This window comes from Electrona antarctica (genome assembly GCF_951216825.1).
Source record: "Electrona antarctica genome assembly, chromosome: 22".
NCBI classification, from domain to species: Eukaryota; Metazoa; Chordata; class Actinopteri; order Myctophiformes; family Myctophidae; genus Electrona; species Electrona antarctica.
In genome coordinates, this window is record NC_136805.1 from 39269895 (window position 1) to 39292394 (window position 22500).

At 45.0% G+C, this 22500-nt stretch overlaps 1 protein-coding gene across 1 annotated transcript in view; it reads right to left on the bottom strand.

Moving 5' to 3' along the window:
• prkcea (protein kinase C, epsilon a) overlaps positions 1-22500 on the bottom strand; it is a 69738-nt gene that overhangs the window by 32395 nt on the left and 14843 nt on the right. The window contains exon 2 of the mRNA XM_079492697.1: positions 1668-1731. Coding sequence (XP_079348823.1) covers positions 1668-1731 — 64 coding nt within the window. The remainder of the gene's footprint in view (positions 1-1667; positions 1732-22500) is intronic.

The window sequence follows — 22500 nt, forward strand, 5'->3', positions numbered from 1 at the left end:
GAGAGAGAGAGAGAGAGAGAGAGGAAGTGTAGCGGCGGAGCAGCGGATAGTAGTGGGCGGGATGATCGAGGCGGAGAGTGTGGGCCGTGAGGTCACCGGAGATCAGCCAATCAACACGCGGGAAAGGGAGGGGGTGACCCGGAAGTCTCAGAGAGTCTCTGCTCTGCTCTGTGCGTGCGTGAGTGCGTGCGTGCGTGCGTGCGTGCGTGCGTGCGTTTGTGTGTGTGTGTGTGTGTATGTGTGTGTGTGTGTGTGTGTGTGTGTGTGTGTGTGTATGTGTGTATGTGTCATGTGATCCATGGCTCAATGTCCCACCTACTATTTTAAGACCATAATGCCTGCGGTCCGTTCGTTCCCTTTGTGTCGCAGTGCTGGCTGTGTGTGTGTGTGTGTGTGTGTGTGTGTGTGTGTGTGCGCGTGTGTGTGTGTGTGTGTGTGTGTGTGTGTGTGTGTGTGTGTGTGTGTGTGTGTGTGTGTGTGTGTGTGTGTGTGTGTGTGTGTCCGCACACTGAAATGCCTTGGTGGTTAAAATTGAAATCTTGAGAGTGCACTAAACGGAACCAAATGGACCCGTTTGTGCACTCTCAAGAGTTAAATGAACAATCAGGATCTTGCCGCGTCGTGCTCGTGCACAGGCACACACACACGCACACACGTACACACGCACACAGGCTTTCGACTGGAAGGCTGCAGATAGGCTTTCTATTTATATCCAGGTGCGAAGATACGCAGGTGTGTGTGTGTGTGTGTGTGTGTGTGTGTGCGCGTGTGTGTGCGTGTGTGTGTGTGCACACACGCGTGCGTGTGTGTTTGTGTGTGTCAGAGAGAGAGAGGAGCTATAATGTATGAGGGAGGGGGACAGGACAAGGTTGGCAGAGAGAGAGAGATAGAGAAAGGAAAAGAAAGGGTGTGCGTGCGAGCATGCGTGCGTGCGTGCGTGCGTGCGTGCGTGCGTGCGTGCGTGCGTGCGTGCGCTGCCTTCTATGAAGCAGATTTCTAGGAATCCATGGAAAAGACAAAGAGGCCTAAGATTCCAATAAGCTTCTCTCTCAGGGTAACAAGGCAACCAAGTACTTAAATGTATATTCAGTGATTTCACTTAATTCAAATATCACTTCTTTTTTTGTTTTGTTGTGATAATCCTCCCTACTATAGAGTGTGCTGACCATATAAGGAGTTCCTCCTGTCCCAGGTTTCGTTTTTGGCTATAGGTGGCCAAGTCTTGATGTGTGTGCTGTTGGCCTGTTGCACTCCCCCCCCCCCCCCCCCCCACTGTAATGCGTTTATGTGCACATCTTGTTACCGGGGCGGACCGGGTTTTTTTTTCCAAATCACCCAAATCACGGAATGCTCCTTCAAGCCCTGTCTTATACGTTTCCTTTTAACCGCGTCACGCAGAACTACCAAAGACTACCGATCTACAAGCTGGAATAGAGGACAAAATGTATTTCCACATTCCCTCTTTTCACTTTGCATCTCTGTTTCTGTGCGTGTGCGTGTGTGTGTGTGTGCACGTGTGTGTGCACGTGTGTGTGCACGTGTGTGTGTGCGTGTGTGTGTGTGTGTGTGCGTGCGTGCGTGCGTGCGTGCGTGCGTGCGTGCGTGCGTGCGTGCGTGCGTGCGTGCGTGCGTGCGTGCATGCGTGCGTGTGTGTGTGTGTGTCTTACCTTCTGTGGACGATCCTGACAGATCGATGACCACGTACACTTTCCCCTCAGGCTCCAGATCAATCTGTGCACACACACACGCACACGCACACACACACGCACACACACACACACACACACACACACACACACACACACACAAAGTTAGTGACATCGCAATTTAAAAAAAAACACTTTCAACTCGTCTCGTCTTTATTGTGTATAGACATAGTCATATAGCCGGTATGGATGGAGTTGACCTGTTCTGACATTCCATATGTTCAACTGACCTCATCGCTCAAGACACGCTCCATATATGGGCGTGTGTCACGGAGAAGGTCTGCATATATGGAGATATACGGCCGGCAACTCTACAGCTGACCTCACAGACACCCGATTCATATAGTTTAACAACTCCCGCTTCTTAACTGTGCCATATTAAGAAGCTCTGTTCGCTTCTCTCGCCCTCAGAGCATCTTACCGAAGGTCGCGGTTTACTAAGGTCTCATTCACGCCTAAGACACATGCAAGACACACTTGTGTGCTGTGTCCTCTGTGTGTCATGGCCGCCTCAATGCATTTCCAATGGGAGTCACGTGGTTTGAAGACACAACCTTGTTGCATGGGGGGAGGGGGGGGGGGGCAGAAGACAGCCATTTCGTCACGAATCAAGACTCAATGGCCTAAATTAATAATTATATAGCCATCATGTGCTGGGGAAAAATCTAATATTTAATCGAATCGCCGTGACCATCAAATCAAAAGTCAAATAGAATCGTGGATTAGGCAAATCCCGAGCATGCTATAATCATTATAGGTGAAAATGGTCCAAATTCGTCAAACAGTGAGATTGGAGAAAGGCACTGCGGCACTGGAACGACTCTGAACATTTGTACTCGTCTAACACAAAGCAGGGAGTTTAAGCCGCCTGTGTTTTCTCTGGAATCCCCGAGGCAGGGTCAGACACAGTACAGTCCTCCCCGGAGCTGGACGCTGATTTATTACCTTGCTCAAAGGCACAAAGGCACAGAAACGGGAGATGACTCTCTCTCTCTCTCCTTCACAACAGACAGTGAGAGTATTGCCAACAGGAATAAACATAAGAACTTGTGACATTGGCTGAAGGCCCAAATATCTCTTTCTGGAAAAATAAACTCGACTCCTCATGTGAGCAGTAGTAGTGGTTGAACATCTGACTGCACTGAGTAACTGCATGATGATGCAACAAACAATCATTTAAACCAACGCACCTGGGGTGCAAATCCTGTCCGCAACCAATTAAGCACACTTGGGGCTCCATTTTCGTCACCGCTAAACCCCTTATCCCTAAACTTCTTCCATTTGTTTTTACTATTTTGCAAAACATTTTTGAATAGTTCAACTAAGCCAATCTACATTGACACGTTGTGAGCTTGTAGACTGGCCATTTTAACTATTCAAAAATGTTTAGCAAAATAGTAAAAAGAAAAAAAAAAAAAGGCAAAGAGGTTTATGGATAAGGGGTTTAGCGGTGACGAAAATGGAGCCCTTTGTCTACAACTACTGTCTATAACTTTTTCTTACTAATTTAGTGTTTTTTTGCCAATGAATTCCTGTTGTTGGTTTTTTTGCGTTTGCGTGTGTTGTCACTGCTGTTGGTGTTGCATCCTGCTGACTCGGACAAACAATGGAACAGGAGTGCACACCACCACTAATTGACATACTTTTACACTACAGGTGTGCATTTTCAGAATGTTTTCAGTGAGACCACGTGATATACACAGTATCAATTCATCAATGATATTTTCGGGGCGTGTCATAAGCTCTTTAATGAGGTCGATTCTACAAATGTCTTCTAAATCCTGACAGTTCTCTGAAAAAACCCTATGTTTCCATATCAGTGGTTCTCAAACATTTTTATGTCAAGGACCCCCAAAAATATATGTAATTGGCCAACCGACCCCCATTTGAAAGTATGTTGTTCCAGGGACCCTCCCCAGAAGCAAAGATTTGAGTTGAAAAACACTCGCTCTGAAAGAATATATATTCAAAGATTTGCGCCACATTTTCACGATTTTTCAAAAATAGCATCTACAAGCTCGTATATGTCTTCTTCAGGGTACGTGAATCCTATAATACTGACTCTACCGGGCTGCCCGCGTGCTGCCAGAGAGGAGGACCTTTTGACCTTTGTGACCAACACATATAATCATGTCTACGGGGGCAGGAGGAGGATACTGACCGATCATCCCCAGGTCTGACAAGTTCCACGAAAATTCCCTCCCACCTGTTCTCCAGTTACTTTGTTTGTTAATAGACTCCTTGACCTTTGACTTCTCAAGTTACCTCGCTAACACATAAACGCACGTCGTACAGGGCCTGTTACAACACAATCCCCCCCCGCCACCCCCCTGCAGCCATGCATTGCTGCGGGCAGGGTAACAATGCAAGCTAATGGTTTAACCACTTAAAACCTTTGTGCTTTGTTGTTGGTGGTCTGTACTATAGGCTTTCCCTATATAGTCTACTGCAGGGGTTCTCAACCCGTGGGTCGCGGTCCACAAATTATTTGTAGGTCTGCTATTTTTGAAAAATCGTGAAAATGAGGCGCAAATCTTTGAATATATATTCTTTCAGAGCGAACGTTTTTTTTTTTTATGTTTTTTTTTCGGCTTTTGCCTTTATTTTTTTTTATTTTTTTTATAGCTGGACAGAAAGTAGGATGACAGGAAATGGGGAGAGAGATGGGGGAGTGACATGCAGTAAAGGCCGTCGGGATTGGGAGTCGAACCCGCGGCACACTGCCAGGCTCGGGCTACCGGCCAAGGTGCCTGGACCGCTGAGCCATGGCCCAGGCCATTCTGAGGGTCCTTGACATGAAATATTTTGAGAACCACTGATATAGAAACATGAGGTTTTTCGGAAAACTGTCAGGATTTAGAAGGCATTTGTAGGATCGTCCTCGGGTCTAAATGGGTTAAAAAAATTATATAACATATACCCATAGCGAAATGTTTTCACATATTTGACAAATGCCTATATAATGACTTGCCAGGGACACCTACAGGGCTGACAGCGGTTGAGGTTTAGACACGCCAATACACAGCTGGCTTCCATCACATTAACTCAAGAGAATGTGACACAATATAAAGTAGATAAATACATAAGATACATACGCACGCACGCACACGCACACGCGCACGCACACGGTCACACACACACACACACACACACACACACACACACACACACACACACACACACACACACACACACACAAACAAATAATGACATCATCCCCCCCCCCCCCCTGCCCCGCCCAACAATATACATGCAATTACGGAGATTAGAAGTGGAAGCGAGTGGGAGGAGGGGGGGGGGGGGGGGGGGTGTTTGACAGACAGGGTGAGAGAGGGAACACAGGAAAGAGAGCGAGATGACAGGAAAGCGAGAGAGAGAGAGAGAGAGAGAGAGAGAGAGTGAGAGGGTGAGAGAGAGAGAGAGGTTTAAATCCCCTCGCTAAGCTCCGGGACAGCGGCAGATCCTCTTATGCAACGAGCCAGACACACACACACAGACACACACACACACACACACACACACACACACGCACACACGCGCACACACGCAAAAGAATACACGTGAACATATCTATGCATACTGCATATCGTTGCTGTCGTCGGGCAGAAACCTCGTATCTCCACGCTTCAATTTTTGTTTATTTTTCTAACGAATGCCCTTATTCTTCATCATACACGTGTCACACGCACGACAACAGTAGTGTGGAACTATAGAGCAGCTCTACAAGCTCTCACAACGCGTCGTCGTATACATTTCGCTACTTTTAAATGTCTTTGAAACAATAGAAAAGGAACGCTTGTTTTTTGGACGTACGAGATTTCCACCGACAGCGACTGTCATGAGACAGAGATCATGCAAACATGCGATCTCTCTCTCTCCTCCTCTCTTTGTGTCTCTCTCTCTCTCACACATATTACACACACACACACACACACACACACACACACACACACACATTATCTTTCTCTTTGTGTCTCTCTCGCTCTCTCGCTCACACACCATCCACTCTACTGGTGATGCGACTATAGGGCCAATGTGTAGTCGAGCCTCACTCCCATGTGTATTGGGTTTAATAAGGCAGTGGGGTCATTCAGCTGTGCATTTCATATGGAGTTCATATGTCAAGCAATGAGCTTCGCAAAAAGAGGCGTCAGGGGGGGGGGAAGAACTGGAACGGTTGGAGATGAAAGATTTCGACGCATCACCCGGATAGAGTGAAAAGATGATAGATGAATATGCAAAAGCGCGATAAATCACTGTTTATCGATTGATTTGTGATTGTGTGGATGGAATTATATTATAAAGTATTTTTTTGCAGACAAAGGCGGTTTTAAAAAGTCCACGCCAGTGTCACTACATGTCGTCTTCCTGTCGGCCACATCGTTTACATGAACCTCAAGCATTTTCTTCTCAAAATGAGAGACATTTGGGTTCATGATGTTCAATAAAAATGTTTACAGAATACCTTTGTGATATCCTATTTTTTGTAATACATAGTTTACTTTTAGGTACTGTAGTTTTATGTTGTCGTTTGTTACAGTTTTGTAAACTAATTCATAGAGAAATACAGCAGTGGTTCTCAAACATTTTTTTTGGCTTCAGCACATTTACTTTAAACCAATGTCCAATGTTTCCAATTTCCACTTTCTCTCAAATTGGAAGGGATTAAATGAGCAGTCCAAATCTGAACTGGAACACAAGCTGATGCATGAGCTCTGTAGGGATATCCCTCCTCATTGGTTGAAATCCTCCACCCACCAAAACATGCACCCGCTGTCCGACCCTAACCTACCCACCCACAAGGCAACCTTAAATTAGGATCATTCCAAGTAAAGATTATGGAATTGTCCGATTTGAAATTCTCTGAATTGGAATTGAAAAGAGAAATTAAACGTGTGCGTCAATCCAATGTCCTACATCCTCGTAGCACTCATCACCATCATCACCATCATCATCATCATCACCACCCCTGACCTCCTGTGACTGCATGGCCTGTTGTGGGTGGTGGAAAGTAACTTAGTACATTTATTTACTTAAGTACAATTTTGAGGTATTTGTACTTTACTTGAGTATATCCAATTCCCAGTACTTTTACTTCTACTCCGCTACATCTCAGAGGCAAATATTGCACATTTACTTCACTACATTTATTTTACTTTGTAGATTTTGATTATTATTACAAAACAGAGGTTAACCACTTCAGCCCTATATACATTTTGGCCCATGTTGCGACTTTTGTACTTTTACTCAATTACATTTTGAATTCTGTAGTTGTAACAGAGTAGTTTTATACGGCAGTATTGATATTTTCACTTTAGTAAAACTGAGTACTGTTCCACCACTGTTCTACCACTGCTTAGTCTTTGTCCTATTTAGTCTTACTCTTGTCTACTCTTGGTCGACTACAAAAGCTTAGTCTTAGTCTTTAATGCAATGTTAATTTTCCCAGAACATATTTAGACTTTTGAATAACACCCTTTAGTCTTATAGTCCTATTTTAGCCTTCTGAAATTGTTTAGTCGTATAGTCTATAATCTTAGACGACAAAAACCATAGTCTTTTATAGTCAACAAAATGAACACCCGGCCGGGTGTGTTGTGTTGTTCGCATCCTCGGCTTTCCGTACACGGCAGCATAGTGTTGACGCAACAACTACGCTGGCCTGAGGACCTGGCTGTGACCCACATAATCCGCCCCAAAATTCTTGCCATCTTCCCCGGCTTCCAAACACTGTGCTAATCTCTCTAAATGTATAATCCCCCCCCATTGCATAACACCACATCTCACATCGTTACGCGGTAGGGATTTCAGCTGCGGCTCAGTGTAGCGCTGCAGTCATCCTGTAATCGCAGTGGTTTTCGACACTTTTCATATCAAGCCCCATTATTTATTTATTTGGTATTTTTAAGCCCACCGGGCGTCCAACCTTTTGATGAGATTTAGCCACTTTGAATATCTTGTTGTGTGTCGTCGTTGTCGGATAGGATTTTGTCCAAAATTCCATGCTGTGTTGAAGTTGGTATATAGTAGAGATAACAGGCAAACGTTTATGAACAAAATAACAATTCTTCTACATTCTCTAATTGTGTATAGACTTCTTGTAGATTAAGTAATGCAAATGTTTAACAATAATTATACCACAGGTCGTTTCGAGGAAGCAATCTGATTGGTTGAAACAGCCTTGTAGCCGTGGGTTAAACCAGCACCATTCACCACCTATAATCAAAACAAAGAATTCAGCTGCTCTGTTCTCCCAGAGCGCTAGCAAACTCGGTGGCTAGGCTAGCTAGTTTCTTGGGACATTTGTGGTCGTAGTGACTACATCTGTGATTTTCTTAGTTTTAAGGGTAACTGTTGTATAATTGCAATATTACACTCGAGGGTGTGGTTTAACGTGATTGTTGCCACTTCAGTGATGCTTCATGATTTAGAAAACTTTTTTTTTTTTTCCCCGACGTCAGGCCTGAATGGGTTAATTCAACTCTTGACAACAACTCTCCATCATTTAGACCAGTGCTGGAATATGCTTCACCATGTCTGGGCCGCCTCCCAAAAGCACTTGACCCAGGAACTGGAATGTCTGCAGAGAAGGTGCTGCCGCATCATTGGGATACCGACTAACTCCTTCCCCCCTCTGGAGGCGAGGAGAGAGGAGGCCACTCTAAAGGGAATTCAATCGACTACTGAGAGAAAAGACCACTGAGGACCACTGATATAGAAAACTATGTTTCTATATCAGTGGTTCTCATACTATTTCATGTCAAGGACCCCTAGAATCATATGTATTTCGCCGCCGACCCCCATCTAAAAATATGCTGTTCCAGGGAACCCGCCAAAAGCAAAGATTTTAGTTAAAAAATGTTCGCTCTGAAAGAATATATATTCAATGATTTGCGACACATTTTCACGATTTAAAAAAAATAACAGATCTACAAGCTCGTAGCGCGGCACCGAGTGCCGCGCTATGAGCTTGTAGAACTGCTATTTTTCAATAGCTAAAGTATAACATAACGCTTAAAACACCATAAGGGGTTTCCGTCCTGAATGGATTAAATTAGGATCATTCCGAGTAAAGATTATGGAATTGTCCGATTTGAAATTCTCTGAAATTCTCTGAAAGTCGCTACACACTACGAAATGGGAGGATCGACACTCACACAACATGTGAGTCACACAAAAAGGCACCAGATGTCGTTCCATCCCGCAAGCGTACAAGCTTCACCAGAAGTAATAGAAACTTTTGTAGCGTTGTTTGATAGTTGATTATTTGTTGTTTTTTTAATAGAGCGGTCCTCTTGTGTCTCAAAGTGTAAGAAACATCATAATTCATATTGTTATGCAATGATGTTTTTCAAATAAACTTGAAACATGAAACTTTAGCTGGGGGACCACCTGGAACCCCCTCAAGGACCACTGGTTGAAAAGCCATTGCTTTATCAAAGTCGTACGATTTGTCGCAAACATTACCACAGTGAAATTTGTTCTCCGCATTTGACCCATCTCTTGGAGCAGTGAGCCGCAGCCAAGGAGCGGTGAGCTACAGCCGTACCACGCTCGGGAATCATTTGATTAGTTGATTTGACCCCCCAACACAACCCATTGATGCTGAGTGCCAAGCAGGGAGGCATTGGGTCCCATTTTTACAGTCTTTGGTATGACCCGGCCGGGGATCGAACCCCCGTCCTCCCAGTTTCAGGGCGGACATTCTAACCACAAGGCCACTGACTGGTCGTGTTGAGAACAAACGCATGTTCACGTCCTGAGATGTCATGCCAGTGGTTCTCATTCTCAACCCTTTTTTTTCTGGATCAGGGCCCACTTGATAGCATTCGATGGCGGCCCACCCAATCTGACCACTTAAAGCGGCAGCCGCTCGGCCACAAACAAACACACAAACAAACAAACAAAGCATTTGAACTTACAAACTGAATTGAAAAGATTTAGAAAATGGCCTATATTCGATTCGATGCCAGAGAACGATAGCAAATGTATAGTGATCATGGAAGCTAAAAAAAAAGAATCTAGTCAAGCAATAGTGTAAATACTTAAAAGACCAGAGGGTGTGATATCAATAGCAGAGGCATAGATGTCCCCCCCTCTCACCCATATCTCCTTTAGCAAACTGAATCCTGAACGTGCTAATGTGCTAACGTGCTAAAATGAACACCCGCGTCTCAGAAATACTGTGAAAGGTCTAGCACCACTGTTTCCTTCTCCTGTTGTGAGTAGGCATGTAACCATTCACTCAACTCACGATGCGATCCGTATCACGATATGAGGTTCACGATACCATTTTTCCACGATATTTGAAACAAAAATATTTTCCAGTAAATGTTTTTTTCTTTTTTTTTAATTGTATATAATTTATCTTCCCCCCTTAGTTTTTTTCACATTTTTTTTATTTAACTACATTGCAAAAGAAGTAGCATTACTTTTGACAGCGCAAAAACATAATTGCCTTCCTTGAACGAGCATCAACGACCATCACCTGGGCACACACTCGATTTTTTTATTTTATTAAGTCGATTCATATCTTCGGGATTAATATCGATATATATATATCGATATACGATATATCGTTACATGCCTAGTTGTGAGTTATTAAAGTTGTTACCCACTTAACCCATTTAGATTCTACAAATGCCTTCTAAATCCCGACAGTTTTCTGAAAAACCTGTGTTTCTATGTCAGTCGTTCTCAAACAATTTCATATCAAGGACTTCCAAAAATATCTGTATTTGGCCGCCGACCCCCATCTGGAAATATGTTGTTCCAGGGACAGAAGCAAAGATATGAGCTATAAAAACGCGCCACATTTTCACGATTTTTCAAAAATAGCAGACTCTGTTTATATACTGACTTCTGCTAAATGTTTTGTTTTTGTTGTTGTCATTTTGTTTAGTCTTGTTTTTTGTTTTTGTCTCTTGGTCTGCTGTATTGACCCTCTCCGCTCCTATATTTCACCATCACCATGTTGTGTACATGTATGAAAAATGAAAAAAACAATAAACATATTGTTTAAAAAAAAAAACACCAAAAGGGGTTCCCGCCCAAAATGGGTTAATTGCTGACCAGTGCAATTTCTGTGCCTTTTGGGTCAGCAGCACCCACCATGCCAGTTTCTGCCATTTGTTTCTTATAGAAAACAGAAAAAACACATTTATCCGGAGGGGGGAAACAAACAAAACGACCTAGCCTATATACAGTCTCTGTGCTGAATGAGCAAAAAGGTGAAGAGCAAGTGGTTCAGCAAGAGAGAGAGAGATACATTAAATGAGTTGAGATGAATTATGTAGGCATAAAAATAGCATTTTCTTCTATGAAGGCATGTGGGCAGGTGGTGCTGCATGGCTCCATGTGTATATATGCACTTGTCTGTCGTTAATATTATTGACCTACTTGCCTACTTGCTCCTGCAGTTTCAGCTCAACCAAGCCCACATAACAAGGGGCGCGGGCGGGGGAGCAGTTTGGCGGTCTTGCTCAAGGACACTCCGAACGGTCATATTATTCAACATATTGCTGGCCAGGGCCCTGGAATCGTACCTGGAACGACTGGGGCCTGCGGTTATACCCAGGCAGGCTCTCTCACCTTTCAACTATGCCTCCTGTTAAAGGACCACTTCACCACTTTTCAACATATCTTCATATAATTGGTCTGTTGGTCATATAATTGGTCATATGATTGGTCTGTGTCTCATAGGAGGGCTGTGGGCATGCAGTTCAGAAACACGTCCACCAGTGACATCATCGATGGGGAATCCAAGCTAATAGAAACTGCAGGCTTTCTATTCCTGAAATCTTGCAATGCAAAAATGGAAGCCATCGTTGTCATGATACTAAAAATAGAAATATTCTTTAGAAAAGAATATTGTTTAAAATAAATCTGCCTAACGATAATGTCAGTGGTGGACGCGTTTCTGAACTGCCCACAGCCCTCATATGAGACACAGACTGAGTAGAAAAAAAGTGTGTGGTGGCATCATGAACATTAGTGAGGACCAATTATATGAAGATAGGTTGAAAAGTGGTGAAGTGGTCCTTTAAGTGTTCCTGAATGTATCAGCGTCCCACTGTGAGGTATCCTTCTAGGTCCTATGGTTAGGGGTGCAACAGTTATTCTAACTAATAGATTTAATCAATTATATATTTTAAAAAAAGAAAGATATAATAGTATTTTTTACTTAAACATTTCAGGTTAATGCGCCCATTATGTTCTCAATCTTGCCCATGGTGAGCATCATTGTGACCTTTTGAGCCCCAGTTAGTGAATTTCTGACGGCGTACAAAATGGAACCAAACCTTACGGGTCCATTTGGTTCATTAAATAGCTCTATAGTCCCAAAGTAGACAGACAGACAGACAGGCTGGATCGATTACAATACCCTGCCATGCATGCATGCAAATTGGGCGTTACATAAATGCACCATTTACCATTTACCATGCACGTCGGCTCTATCACAATCTCTCTCCCCCAAAAATGTCATCATGAACTTCAAGTAAAATACACTTTCCTTTGTTAGACAACGTACGTGATTATGATTTGATTTGGCTGATCTAGTGAAACCCACGCAGTACAATCACAGTGTTGTTTTTGGCAGCAAATTTTGATTTTAGTTATAGTCACAGTCTCTTGAATAGTTTTAATTTGGTTTTAGTCACATTTTAGTCACCTGGAATGTTTTAGTGTTGATGGCGTCGTAATGACTGTTTTTACATTTGCTGAAAATAGCCGATCTACAAGTTCACAACGCGTCGCGCTGCGACACGTTGTGAGCTTGTAGATCAGCTATTTTCAGCATGCAACCAAGTGTAAAATGACTTATACTGGATCTCTTGTCCACTATAGTCCCTTCCTAACATTTTAGTCTAGTTTTTATTTGTTGACGAAATTGTCAATATATTTAGTCTTAGTTTTAGTCATCATAGCTTAGTTTTTCATTTAGTTTCCATTTAGTTTTCGTCAGTGGAAAAAGGTATAGTCGGCGAACATTTTTCGCCTCCGATTTTAGTCGACGAAATCAACACTGCATGCAGATCTAAAATCAGTGGCCCTTTTGCAGTCGAGAGTGTCTGTCCTGCCACTGGGGAGGTCAGGGTTCAATCCCCCGGGGCTGGGTCATACCAAAGACAAGGGTTTGGATTGGGGTTAAGTCCCTGTGACACACTATAGCTCCGTATACACCCCGGGGGGGTGGGGGGTGTATACTTGTACATCAAGCCGCCTCACGCCAAGGAAACTGGAGATAGGCTTCTGACCTCTACGAGCCAGGCTTGTAGAAAAGGACAGGCTCGAGAGAACCAATGTTTCCCCCAAGGTTTACTGTATACTAGTACAACCTAAGAAACTAGGACACACTGAAACATTTATAGCATCAATCAATGAATTAATAAGGTGCATAATATACCCATTATAACTGAACGTTTTCCTCCCTGGAAGGTAAAAATGGACTTGTGGTCAACGTAATAGTTAATTTATTCATCAAGCTCTTCAGGATTTCCTACAAGGAAGCTTAGATTACCTGTGGAAACCCTGGTTGTTTGTTCCACTCTGCACGTATGCGCATGGATATAGTGTTTTACAACTAAACGACACATGTGCAGTTGTGGTGGTCGGTCGGGGGACTGTTTAGTTACTTTATTTACTTACTTACTTAGTTACTTACTTACTTACTTACTTACTTACTTAATTACTTACTTACTTACTTACTTACTTACTTATACTTACTTACTTACTTACATACTTAGGCCTCACTCAGACCTTTACTGCATTGCTGTATGCTTGTTGGATGAATGTTGTGTAGTGTCATGGCCGCCCCAATGCATTTCCAATGGGAGTCACATGGTTTGACACAACATTTGTGTTGTATGAGGGGGAGGGGCGCAGTCGAAACACAGCCGAAAGCCATACAACAGCTTGTAGTCCAAAATGTGGACTACAAACCATGTGACTTCCATTGGAAATGCATTGGGGCGGCCATGACACTACACAACATCCATCCAACAAGCATACAGCAATGCAGTAAAGGTCTGAGTGAGGCCTTACTGGTTAGTTTAAGCCACTCTTATGGTCGGCCTGTCTGTCCGTCCGTCCGTCTTATCTGACCTAAATGTTCAAGCGCAAACGAAGAGCTGGTCGCAGTTTATCACGGATTATGTGCTTGTTCATAGCGCGTGGAGTGTGTGTGTGTGTGTGGGAGTGTTCACCTAAAATGACTTGGGACGACATGAAATAAAGCACTTTAGAAGTGTATGCAATGCTCTTTGCATGCACTCCGTGGTGGTGAGAAACGTCCAACGACAATATAAAGCCAGAGTTTATCCCATTTTGGGCGGGAACCCCTTTTGGTGTTAGCATTATGTTATGCTTTAGCTATTGAAAAATAGCAGATCTACATTTTTATAATCTGATCTCAGGTCAAAATGGGTTATTAGTGAAAGTGGGTTTTGGGTCCTGGATGGCAGCCTGACGGCGTTACATTGCAGTCACGTGAAACCCTGTTACCGCCACTGTTGTTTGGTTTTTTATCTCCAAGTCAAAGTTTCCATGGTCCTTTTGTAGTGTAGACCACTGGGTCAAATAGATCAGAACCCCACTGCACTCAGCACTGTGTGAATGTAGCCTTATAGCACTGAAAGGTTCAATAGCTCTCTCTCTCTCTCTCTCTCTCTCTCTCTCTCTCTCTCTCTCTCCCTCTCTCTCTCTCTCTCTCTCTCTCTCTCTCGCTTCATGCAGTAACAGCCACTTACAGTAAAATGAACCCTTTTAATCTAAGGAGCCATCTGGTTTCCAGATAGAACCTTTCTAGACTTTATAACTTTATAAACCTTTATGAGGAGCCAATTCAATTAAACTTATTATTTTTCCCTTTTCCCCATGGTCCAAAATGGTTCAACATGGAATCATTATGCAGGCCATACTGTCTATGAAACATAGACATTTCTTTGTTACTTACTATTATTGTCTCCACCAGGCCGAAGGCATGGGGAGAGAATGTTTTGCACTCCGTCCGCGCGCACGTGTGTGTGTGTGTGTCATGTGTCCGTCTGTGTACAGCTAATCTCGGCACCGTTAACCCGGTCGATGCCAAATTTTGCACACACACTCCCTGGATGCCAACGATGAACCTCTGCCCCAAATTCTCCAGAACGGCCTGTTATAGCGCCGAATTTTTTTATATTACTATATTACTTACCGCAGTGAAATTTGTTCTCCGCATTTGACCCCATCTCTTGGAACGGTGAGCCGCAGCGTGCGCCGCGCTCGGGAATCATTAGTTGATTTGACCCCCAATCCAACCCATTGATGCTGAGTGCCAAGCAGGGAGGCATTGGGTCCCATTTTTACAGTCTTTGGTATGACCCGGCCGGGGATCGAACCCCGACCTCCCAGTTTCAGGGCGGACACTCTAACCACAAGGCCACTGTCTGGTAATCATGAACGCATTCCTACTAGGCTGAGGAATATAAGTTAACCCGTCCTTTTCACATTGGCCGGTTATAGCGCCACCAACAGGTGGATTTTTGCCAAAACACATTTTTGGAACAAAATTAATGTCTCAAATGATCCAATTGCCATCCAACGCGTAAGAAGAAATGGCACCCCTTTCACATTGGCCTATTATAGCGCCACCAGGAGGCCACAACCTGATGTGCCCTGGTGGAGACCTGTGTGCCCCGAGGGGCACTTTATCTAGTTTTTGAGTGGTGCAACCACTCCCTTACGGAGTTATGTGTGTGGCTGGCTGGCTGGCTGGCTGGGTGGGTGCCTGCCTGGCTGGCTGGGTATGAGCACGAAAACAGCATGGTTGTTTTTCACCACCTGTGCGCAACCTAACACACACACAAACACACACGCACATATTAACTGTATATATGATGATTTCGGGTGTGCCAGTACAGTACAGTGACAGTACAGTACAGTACAGTAGAGGGTACAGTAGAGGGACCGGCACACGGTAACTCTGTCATTTCTCAACCGTTTCGGATGCGGGCGGCACGCCGGAACCGGCCCGGCCCCCTGGGCGCGTTCCTGGGGGTCTGGAGCTCCCCCCCCCCCACCCCCGGGGACCCCCACATGGTAACTCTGTCATTTCTCTACCGTTTCGGACGCGGGGCGGCTCGCCGGAACCGGCCCGGCACCCTGGGTGCGTTCCTGTGTGTCTGGAACTCCCCCCCGGGAACCCCCACACGGAGTTGCACCACTCACTTCACACGGCTGACTATACCGTATACGATATTATCATACAGTAGTATCATATATCATTAGATAATAAAAAAAAACAGCAGTGCAAGGGGGGATATTATTTGGATATTTCTTTGTCATGTTTTTGGGTCCTCCTGAAGTTTCTTTCTGTAATATAATTGAAGAATTTGCTCACGAAATGTTATGGTGTTTTTGTTTTATTACATCATCAAAAATGATAAATAATAACACAATTTACAATTACATTAAAAAAAATACATGTATCTTTTTTTTTCAAATAGTTAACGTCAATATATATTTTTTTCTTATTTGATTATTTACCATTTGTTGAAGTCAAATGGGTTCCATTATTCCAATCCGATCACAGTAAGCTTAGCAGCCCAGCCACAGGTCTGCAGCAACATGATCCGGTAGCACTAGCAGGCTTATAGCTCAGGTTGCACAGTGATCATTGTGTTGTATGGTGATAGATAGATAGATAGGGGTGCGGCCTCCATTACAGACGGCCACCGGACCGTAGCGTGCCAGGGCGCCCTGCCTGTGTTCTTTCTTTCTTTTTTCTGTTTGCGGTAATCACTGGATAAAACGTGATGGGCACCGTTCTACCTGATGAGGAGGAACAAAGACACCAGAGAGTCTCATTAGAGGAAACCCAGTTCTAATGAGACATGATGATGATGATGATGATGATGATGGCAGTGTGGTTGCCATGTCTGCACAGTGGCGTGCACATGACATTTAGAGAGGGGCAAGGTGCTCAAGTGAAAAAAAGGGCATCTTGTCCAGCGAGTGGAACCGGGCCGGTTGCCTTAATAGTGTGAGATTTATAGATTTTGGGGCATAAATAATATATTAGAAGCTTTTTTTTTATCAAGAATTGATCAATGTCACCATGGTCCACATACTGTACACTGTACAAAAAAAATTAAAATATATGTTTTTTTTGTTTTTCAAAAGGGCACATTGCTTGTCCAGAGGGCAAGGGCAGGTGGTGCTCTAGCACCCCCTAGTGTCTATCTGTGCACGCCACTGATGTCTGCTTATTATATAAGCGGCCTTGTGCTTGTTTTTTTTTTCCTGTAAATGTCATGGACCTCCAAATTAATAGCTATTCATCACAAACAGCAGGAAAATCAGAGCACTTGTTTGAGTCAGAAAATCCCGGACCACAGAAAATCTACTGATTGTTAAAAGTTCAGGTTTTTTGGGTGCAATTGAGCTTAGAAAACCTAAAAAAAATATATATATATATTATAAAACCTTTTTTTAATGTCACAATCCCTTTAAAAAATCTTCCAAATAATGTAGTATAAGTTTTAGGCCTATAATATATAGTTGCTTCTTTTTGGGCTTGATTTCCTAGATTGCACTTACTTCTCAGGAAGTCCCCGAATGCACTGCCTGCCATCAATGAACGAGGCGTCGTCGTCTTGGCTGATTGCGTAAGACGGGTACAAGAGGAGACAGGATGAAACCTGATGCGATAAGACCACGATTTAATGAAATTGGTTTCCGTTTTACATGTTGGTGTGGGTTGCATTTAACCTGCAGTTAAGTTGGCCGGCAAGTAGACTGATGCCGTTGGTTCAAACGCATTCCACACGCACACACACATGTGGTCATGTATGCACACTGAAGTGAATCCAGGGGTGGACAGTAATTATTATTATTTTTGTTTTTGCTAGTCGCTACATTTGAAATTTAAACATCGTATGTTTGACTCCACTACATTTCTAGGAAGGGGCCCTTGGGAACAAAGCTAACAAAATAACCAATTAAGCCCCATTTCAAATACAGTGGAAAATATTCGAACTACACTATTTTAAAAACAATTCTGACCATTTCTGAAAATGTACGTCAACATTTTTACTTTTCAATACTTGACTATTTACATTTGCACCATCAGTCAGCACCAGCTCAGTGACCTTGAGGTTATACGCTGTCTGCCCTGAGACTCGGAAGGTCAGAGTTCGAATCCCCGGCCGGGTCATAACCAAAGACCCGGTGCCTTGTGCCGGTTCTTGGCACTCATGCATCAAGGGTTGGATTTGGTGGTTAAGTACAGTACCTATAGGCTGTGACACACAAACGAGCGTCATGTCCAAAGGGATTGTACTGTACTTGTAGCAGTACATCATGGCTGGCAGATGTACACTTGTACATCAAGCTGCCTCACGCTACAGAAACAGGAGACAGGAGGCAGCTGCCCCGATGGGCCTCGTCGTGGCTCAGCAGGGCTTTACCATCACCCAGCAGCAGGCAAGCATACAATCCTCAGTGTTCATTGTATCCATTTGATACGTTTGTAGCCTCTCCCAGAGTTAAATTAACATTCTTTAGATGAAAGACTAGAGGAGAGATAGAGATAGAGAGAGAGAGGGCTGGTACGGTGAATCTAGTTCACCTCATTAATCTGGTTAGTGCGAATAGGACTCGGATACGGCGACCGATCACTTCTCACGCATGCACATACACACACACACACACACACACACACACACACACACGCATACATTGCTCGCATGCGATCACAGGCACGCACACGTGTGTGCACGTGCGCCCGCGGTGACCTGTGAGTGTCTAGTGTCTAGGGGAATCTAAAGTAAGCTTCAGAGTAGAGAGAGACAGCGTTAAGTACACATACACAAGCTTAGCTCTCATCTTCCCTTCAACTGAACACACACACACGCACACACACACGCACACGCACACACACACACACACGCACACACACACACACACACACACACACACACACACACACACACACACACTCACTAGAGTTGTTCCAATACCGATACCAGTATTGTAAAGCTGCCAATACTGCCTAAAATGCTGGCATCGATACCACATAATTTACCACATTTAATTTACATGTCATATTTTTGAATGCTTCAGTTGAGTTTGCATGACTGTTTTATACTCTAAATGTCCTTGCTGATTGCTGGGTTTTTTTTCTTTTCTTTTTTTTAAGGCAAGGACCTTTACTGTACTATTTAGATCATTGGTTCCCAAAGTGGGGTCCGGGGACCCCCAGGGGTGCTTGAGGGAGTTCCAGGGGGTCCCCCAGCTAAATGATAGTTTGGGTCCAAATGGGCCCTTATGGGTCTGTAACTCTGAGAGTGTACAAATGGGAGTGTACGGGTCCATTTGGTTCCATTTGTACACTCTCAGAGTTAAATTAACAGTGATTTTACAATATAAATGGTGGTCTCGAGAGATAGAAATGCCATTAAATGGGGGTCCGTAGCCTAATGCATGTCAAACTGGGAGGCCCTTGAAATGAAAATAGTTGAAAACCACTGCCAGAGCCGTATAAATCTTCTCTTATGGGGGTCCCTGGCATATCTTCTCTTATGGGGGTCCCTGGCACATCTTCTCTTATGGGGGTCCCTGGCACATCTTCTCTTATGGGGGTCCCTGGCACATCTTCTCTTATGGGGGTCCCTGGCATATCTTCTCTTATGGGGGTCCCTGGCATTTCTTATGGGGGTCCCTGGCATTTCTTCTCTTATGGGGGTCCCTGGCATATCTTCTCTTATGGGGGTCCCTGGCATATCTTCTCTTATGGGGGTCCCTGGCATATCTTTTCTAATGGGGGTCCATTAGTTGCAGGCTAATGAGTGTCATTGTGGGGGTCCTTGACATTAAAAAGTTTGGGAACCACTGATTTAGATTATGTCGTATATTACGGAGCCACGTTACGATGAAATATCCATATTGCTTATATGTTATATACTGCTTATGCATATATAGGTGATGACAAACAATTGGGTGCTATAGGGCACTGGTTCCCAAAGTGGGGTCCGGGGACCCCCGGGGGTACTTGAGGGAGTTCCAAGGGGGACCCAGCTAAATGATAGTTTGTAACCAAATGGACCCTTATGGGTCTGTAACTCAGAGAGTGTACAAATGGAACCAAATGGACCCTAGTGGGTCCATTTAGTTCCATTTGTACACTCTCTGAGTTAAATTAACAGTGGTTTTACAATATAAATTGGGGTACCAGAGATAGAAATTCCATTAAATCAGGGGTCCGTGTGAATTTGGGGGTCCATGAAATTAATATGTTTCGGAATCACTGCTAGAGCCGTGAAAAATCTCCCTTATCGAGATCACTGGCATATGTTTTCAAATGGGGGGTCCGTGGCCTAATAAATGTCGATTTGGGGGTCCTTGACACGAAAAAGTTTGGGAACCACTGCTATAGGGAACCCAAAAGTTATAATTAATTAAAAGATATTGGAGGGTCCCATGCCAAAGTTGCCGCAGCCAAGAAGGGCCTATAGTGATCAATTGTAAAGGTTATTTAATTACTTTAGTATTTTACTAACTTGTAGCTGTACATTAACAATTATTAATGGATTTCTGATTTATTCCTATATCAGTGGTTCTCGAACCTTTTAAAAAACACTGATACCTGATTACGCATCGAGGGATATGGGTATCAGAATCTGTAGTATTGGAACAGTGGTATTTGTACATCTCTAAAATGCTCACACACATTCAAAGTCCCCAACACGCACGCACGCACGCACGCACGCACGCACGCACGCACGCACGCACACAAACACGCACTCATTCACATTCAAAGTCCCCCCACACACACACACAGACTCACAGAGTACACCGCACAGAACAGCCCTCAACGGAAGCAGACGTCACCAGTATCAAAGCTTGCATTTATATGAAACCCCCCACCCACACTCCACTGTCCGTCGCTCCCGCTGCGTCTGAACCCCCCCCCCACCCCCCCACCCACACTCCACTGTCCGTCGCTCTCGCTGCGTCTGAACCCTCCCCCCCACCCCCCCACCCACACTCCACTGTCCGTCGCTCTCGCTGCGTCTGAACCCCCCCCCCACCCCCCCACCCACACTCCACTGTCCGTCGCTCCCGCTGCGTCTGAACCCCCCCCCCCCCCCCCCACTCCACTGTCCGTCGCTCCCGCTGCGTCTGAACCCCCCAATCCCCCCCCCCCCCCCCACACTCCACTGTCCGTCGCTCCCGCTGCGTCTGAACCCCCCCCCCCCCCCCCACCCACACTCCACTGTCCGTCGCTCCCGCTGCGTCTGAACCCCCCCCCCCCCCCCCCCCCACCCACACGCCACTGTCCGTCGCACTCGCTGCGTCTGAACCCCCCCCCACCCCCCCACCCACACTCCATTGTCCGTCGCTCTCGCTGCGTCTCTCCCACCGGCCTGCAAACACTCCCAGCTGCCCCCAATCATCGTTTCGTTGCTGAAACCTCATATGTCCAAAACTGTTACTTTTCAGGATTCAAATGCAAAGATAGCAACAAACAAAAAATAAATCAGGCCCGAGGTGTTGAGCTTGTAGATCTGCTATTTTTGCGTGACACTTTTAGTATGACTATAAGTGGGGCATTAACGAAATGTGAAAATATGGAGATACATCCGACAGCAATGATTTATAATGTGTTCGTACGGCCGCGTAGCTCGCCGACAATTCCGGTAACCGGATTTCAAAAAAATAAAAAAACAGAACAAGCTTAACCATCTCCCCCTCTCTCTTTCTGTCCCTCTTTAACTCAATCTCTCTCTCTCTCTCTCTCTCTCTCGCTCTCTCTCTCTCTCTCTCTCTGGGGCATTTAGTCTCACCTCCCACGTCCATCTGTCAAATAACACATTTTGGCATTGAGATAACTCTCACACGTCCAACAGTCCACACACACACACACAATAGAGTGTGCGTGTGCGTGTGCGTGTGCTGCCGTGTGTGTGCGTGCGTGCGTGCATGCGTGCGTGTGTGCGCGTGTGTCTGTGTGTGTGTGTGTACGACTGCGTGTGCGACTGTGCGTGGTGTGTGTGGTGTATATAAGCTGTCTTTCAGCCAGCCACTCAAGCACATCTGCACGCATACAGACGAGCACACATGCACAGACACACACAGCCCATGCTGAGTGAGTCAGTGTGAGAGTCATGCATCTTTAATAGAACATCACAGACGGCTAATAATGTAAGGGAAACCGAGCTTGGGGTGGGAGGGAGGGGGTTTCAGAGACCCCTGATTGGTCGTGCCACCGGCACAAAAGCCCGCCCTCCGAGGCCTGAGTGGTGGCGGTGCCGCGGGCCAGTGCCGCCCGCGGCCGGCCGGTCACTCGGTATATACGGCAAAGGGGGGAGAGAAACCGAATTAGATGTTGAAGACCGACGACTAGACGTTCCCCCCAATCGAATCAGGGCCGTCTGGCTCTCGAGTTCTCGCTCCGCCGTGTCCCGAAGGTCCCGTGACAGCGCGGAAGGCGTTTTTGGATGGGCAACGGAGCGCTATGACGATGCATCACCAACAGTCCCGCATGGAAACAGCCAGGGGTGGATAAAAGTACTCAAATGATCTAAAGAAGTATAAAAGTGTTGATTGTGAATTGACAAGACCTGCAACGACTTTTTACCAGCTGCTGTGTAACTAAGCACAGCTGGTCAATGTTCTCTCTAAAGTGCTTTCACTCCCACTTGCTGTAGTTGAGACCTATGTTTCTCATTGGCTGTACTGACAACCTGTCGTCCTGATTGGCTGCCTCGTCTCTAGGCAACCACACACCTTTTTGCCTCTAGCCGACCTCTCA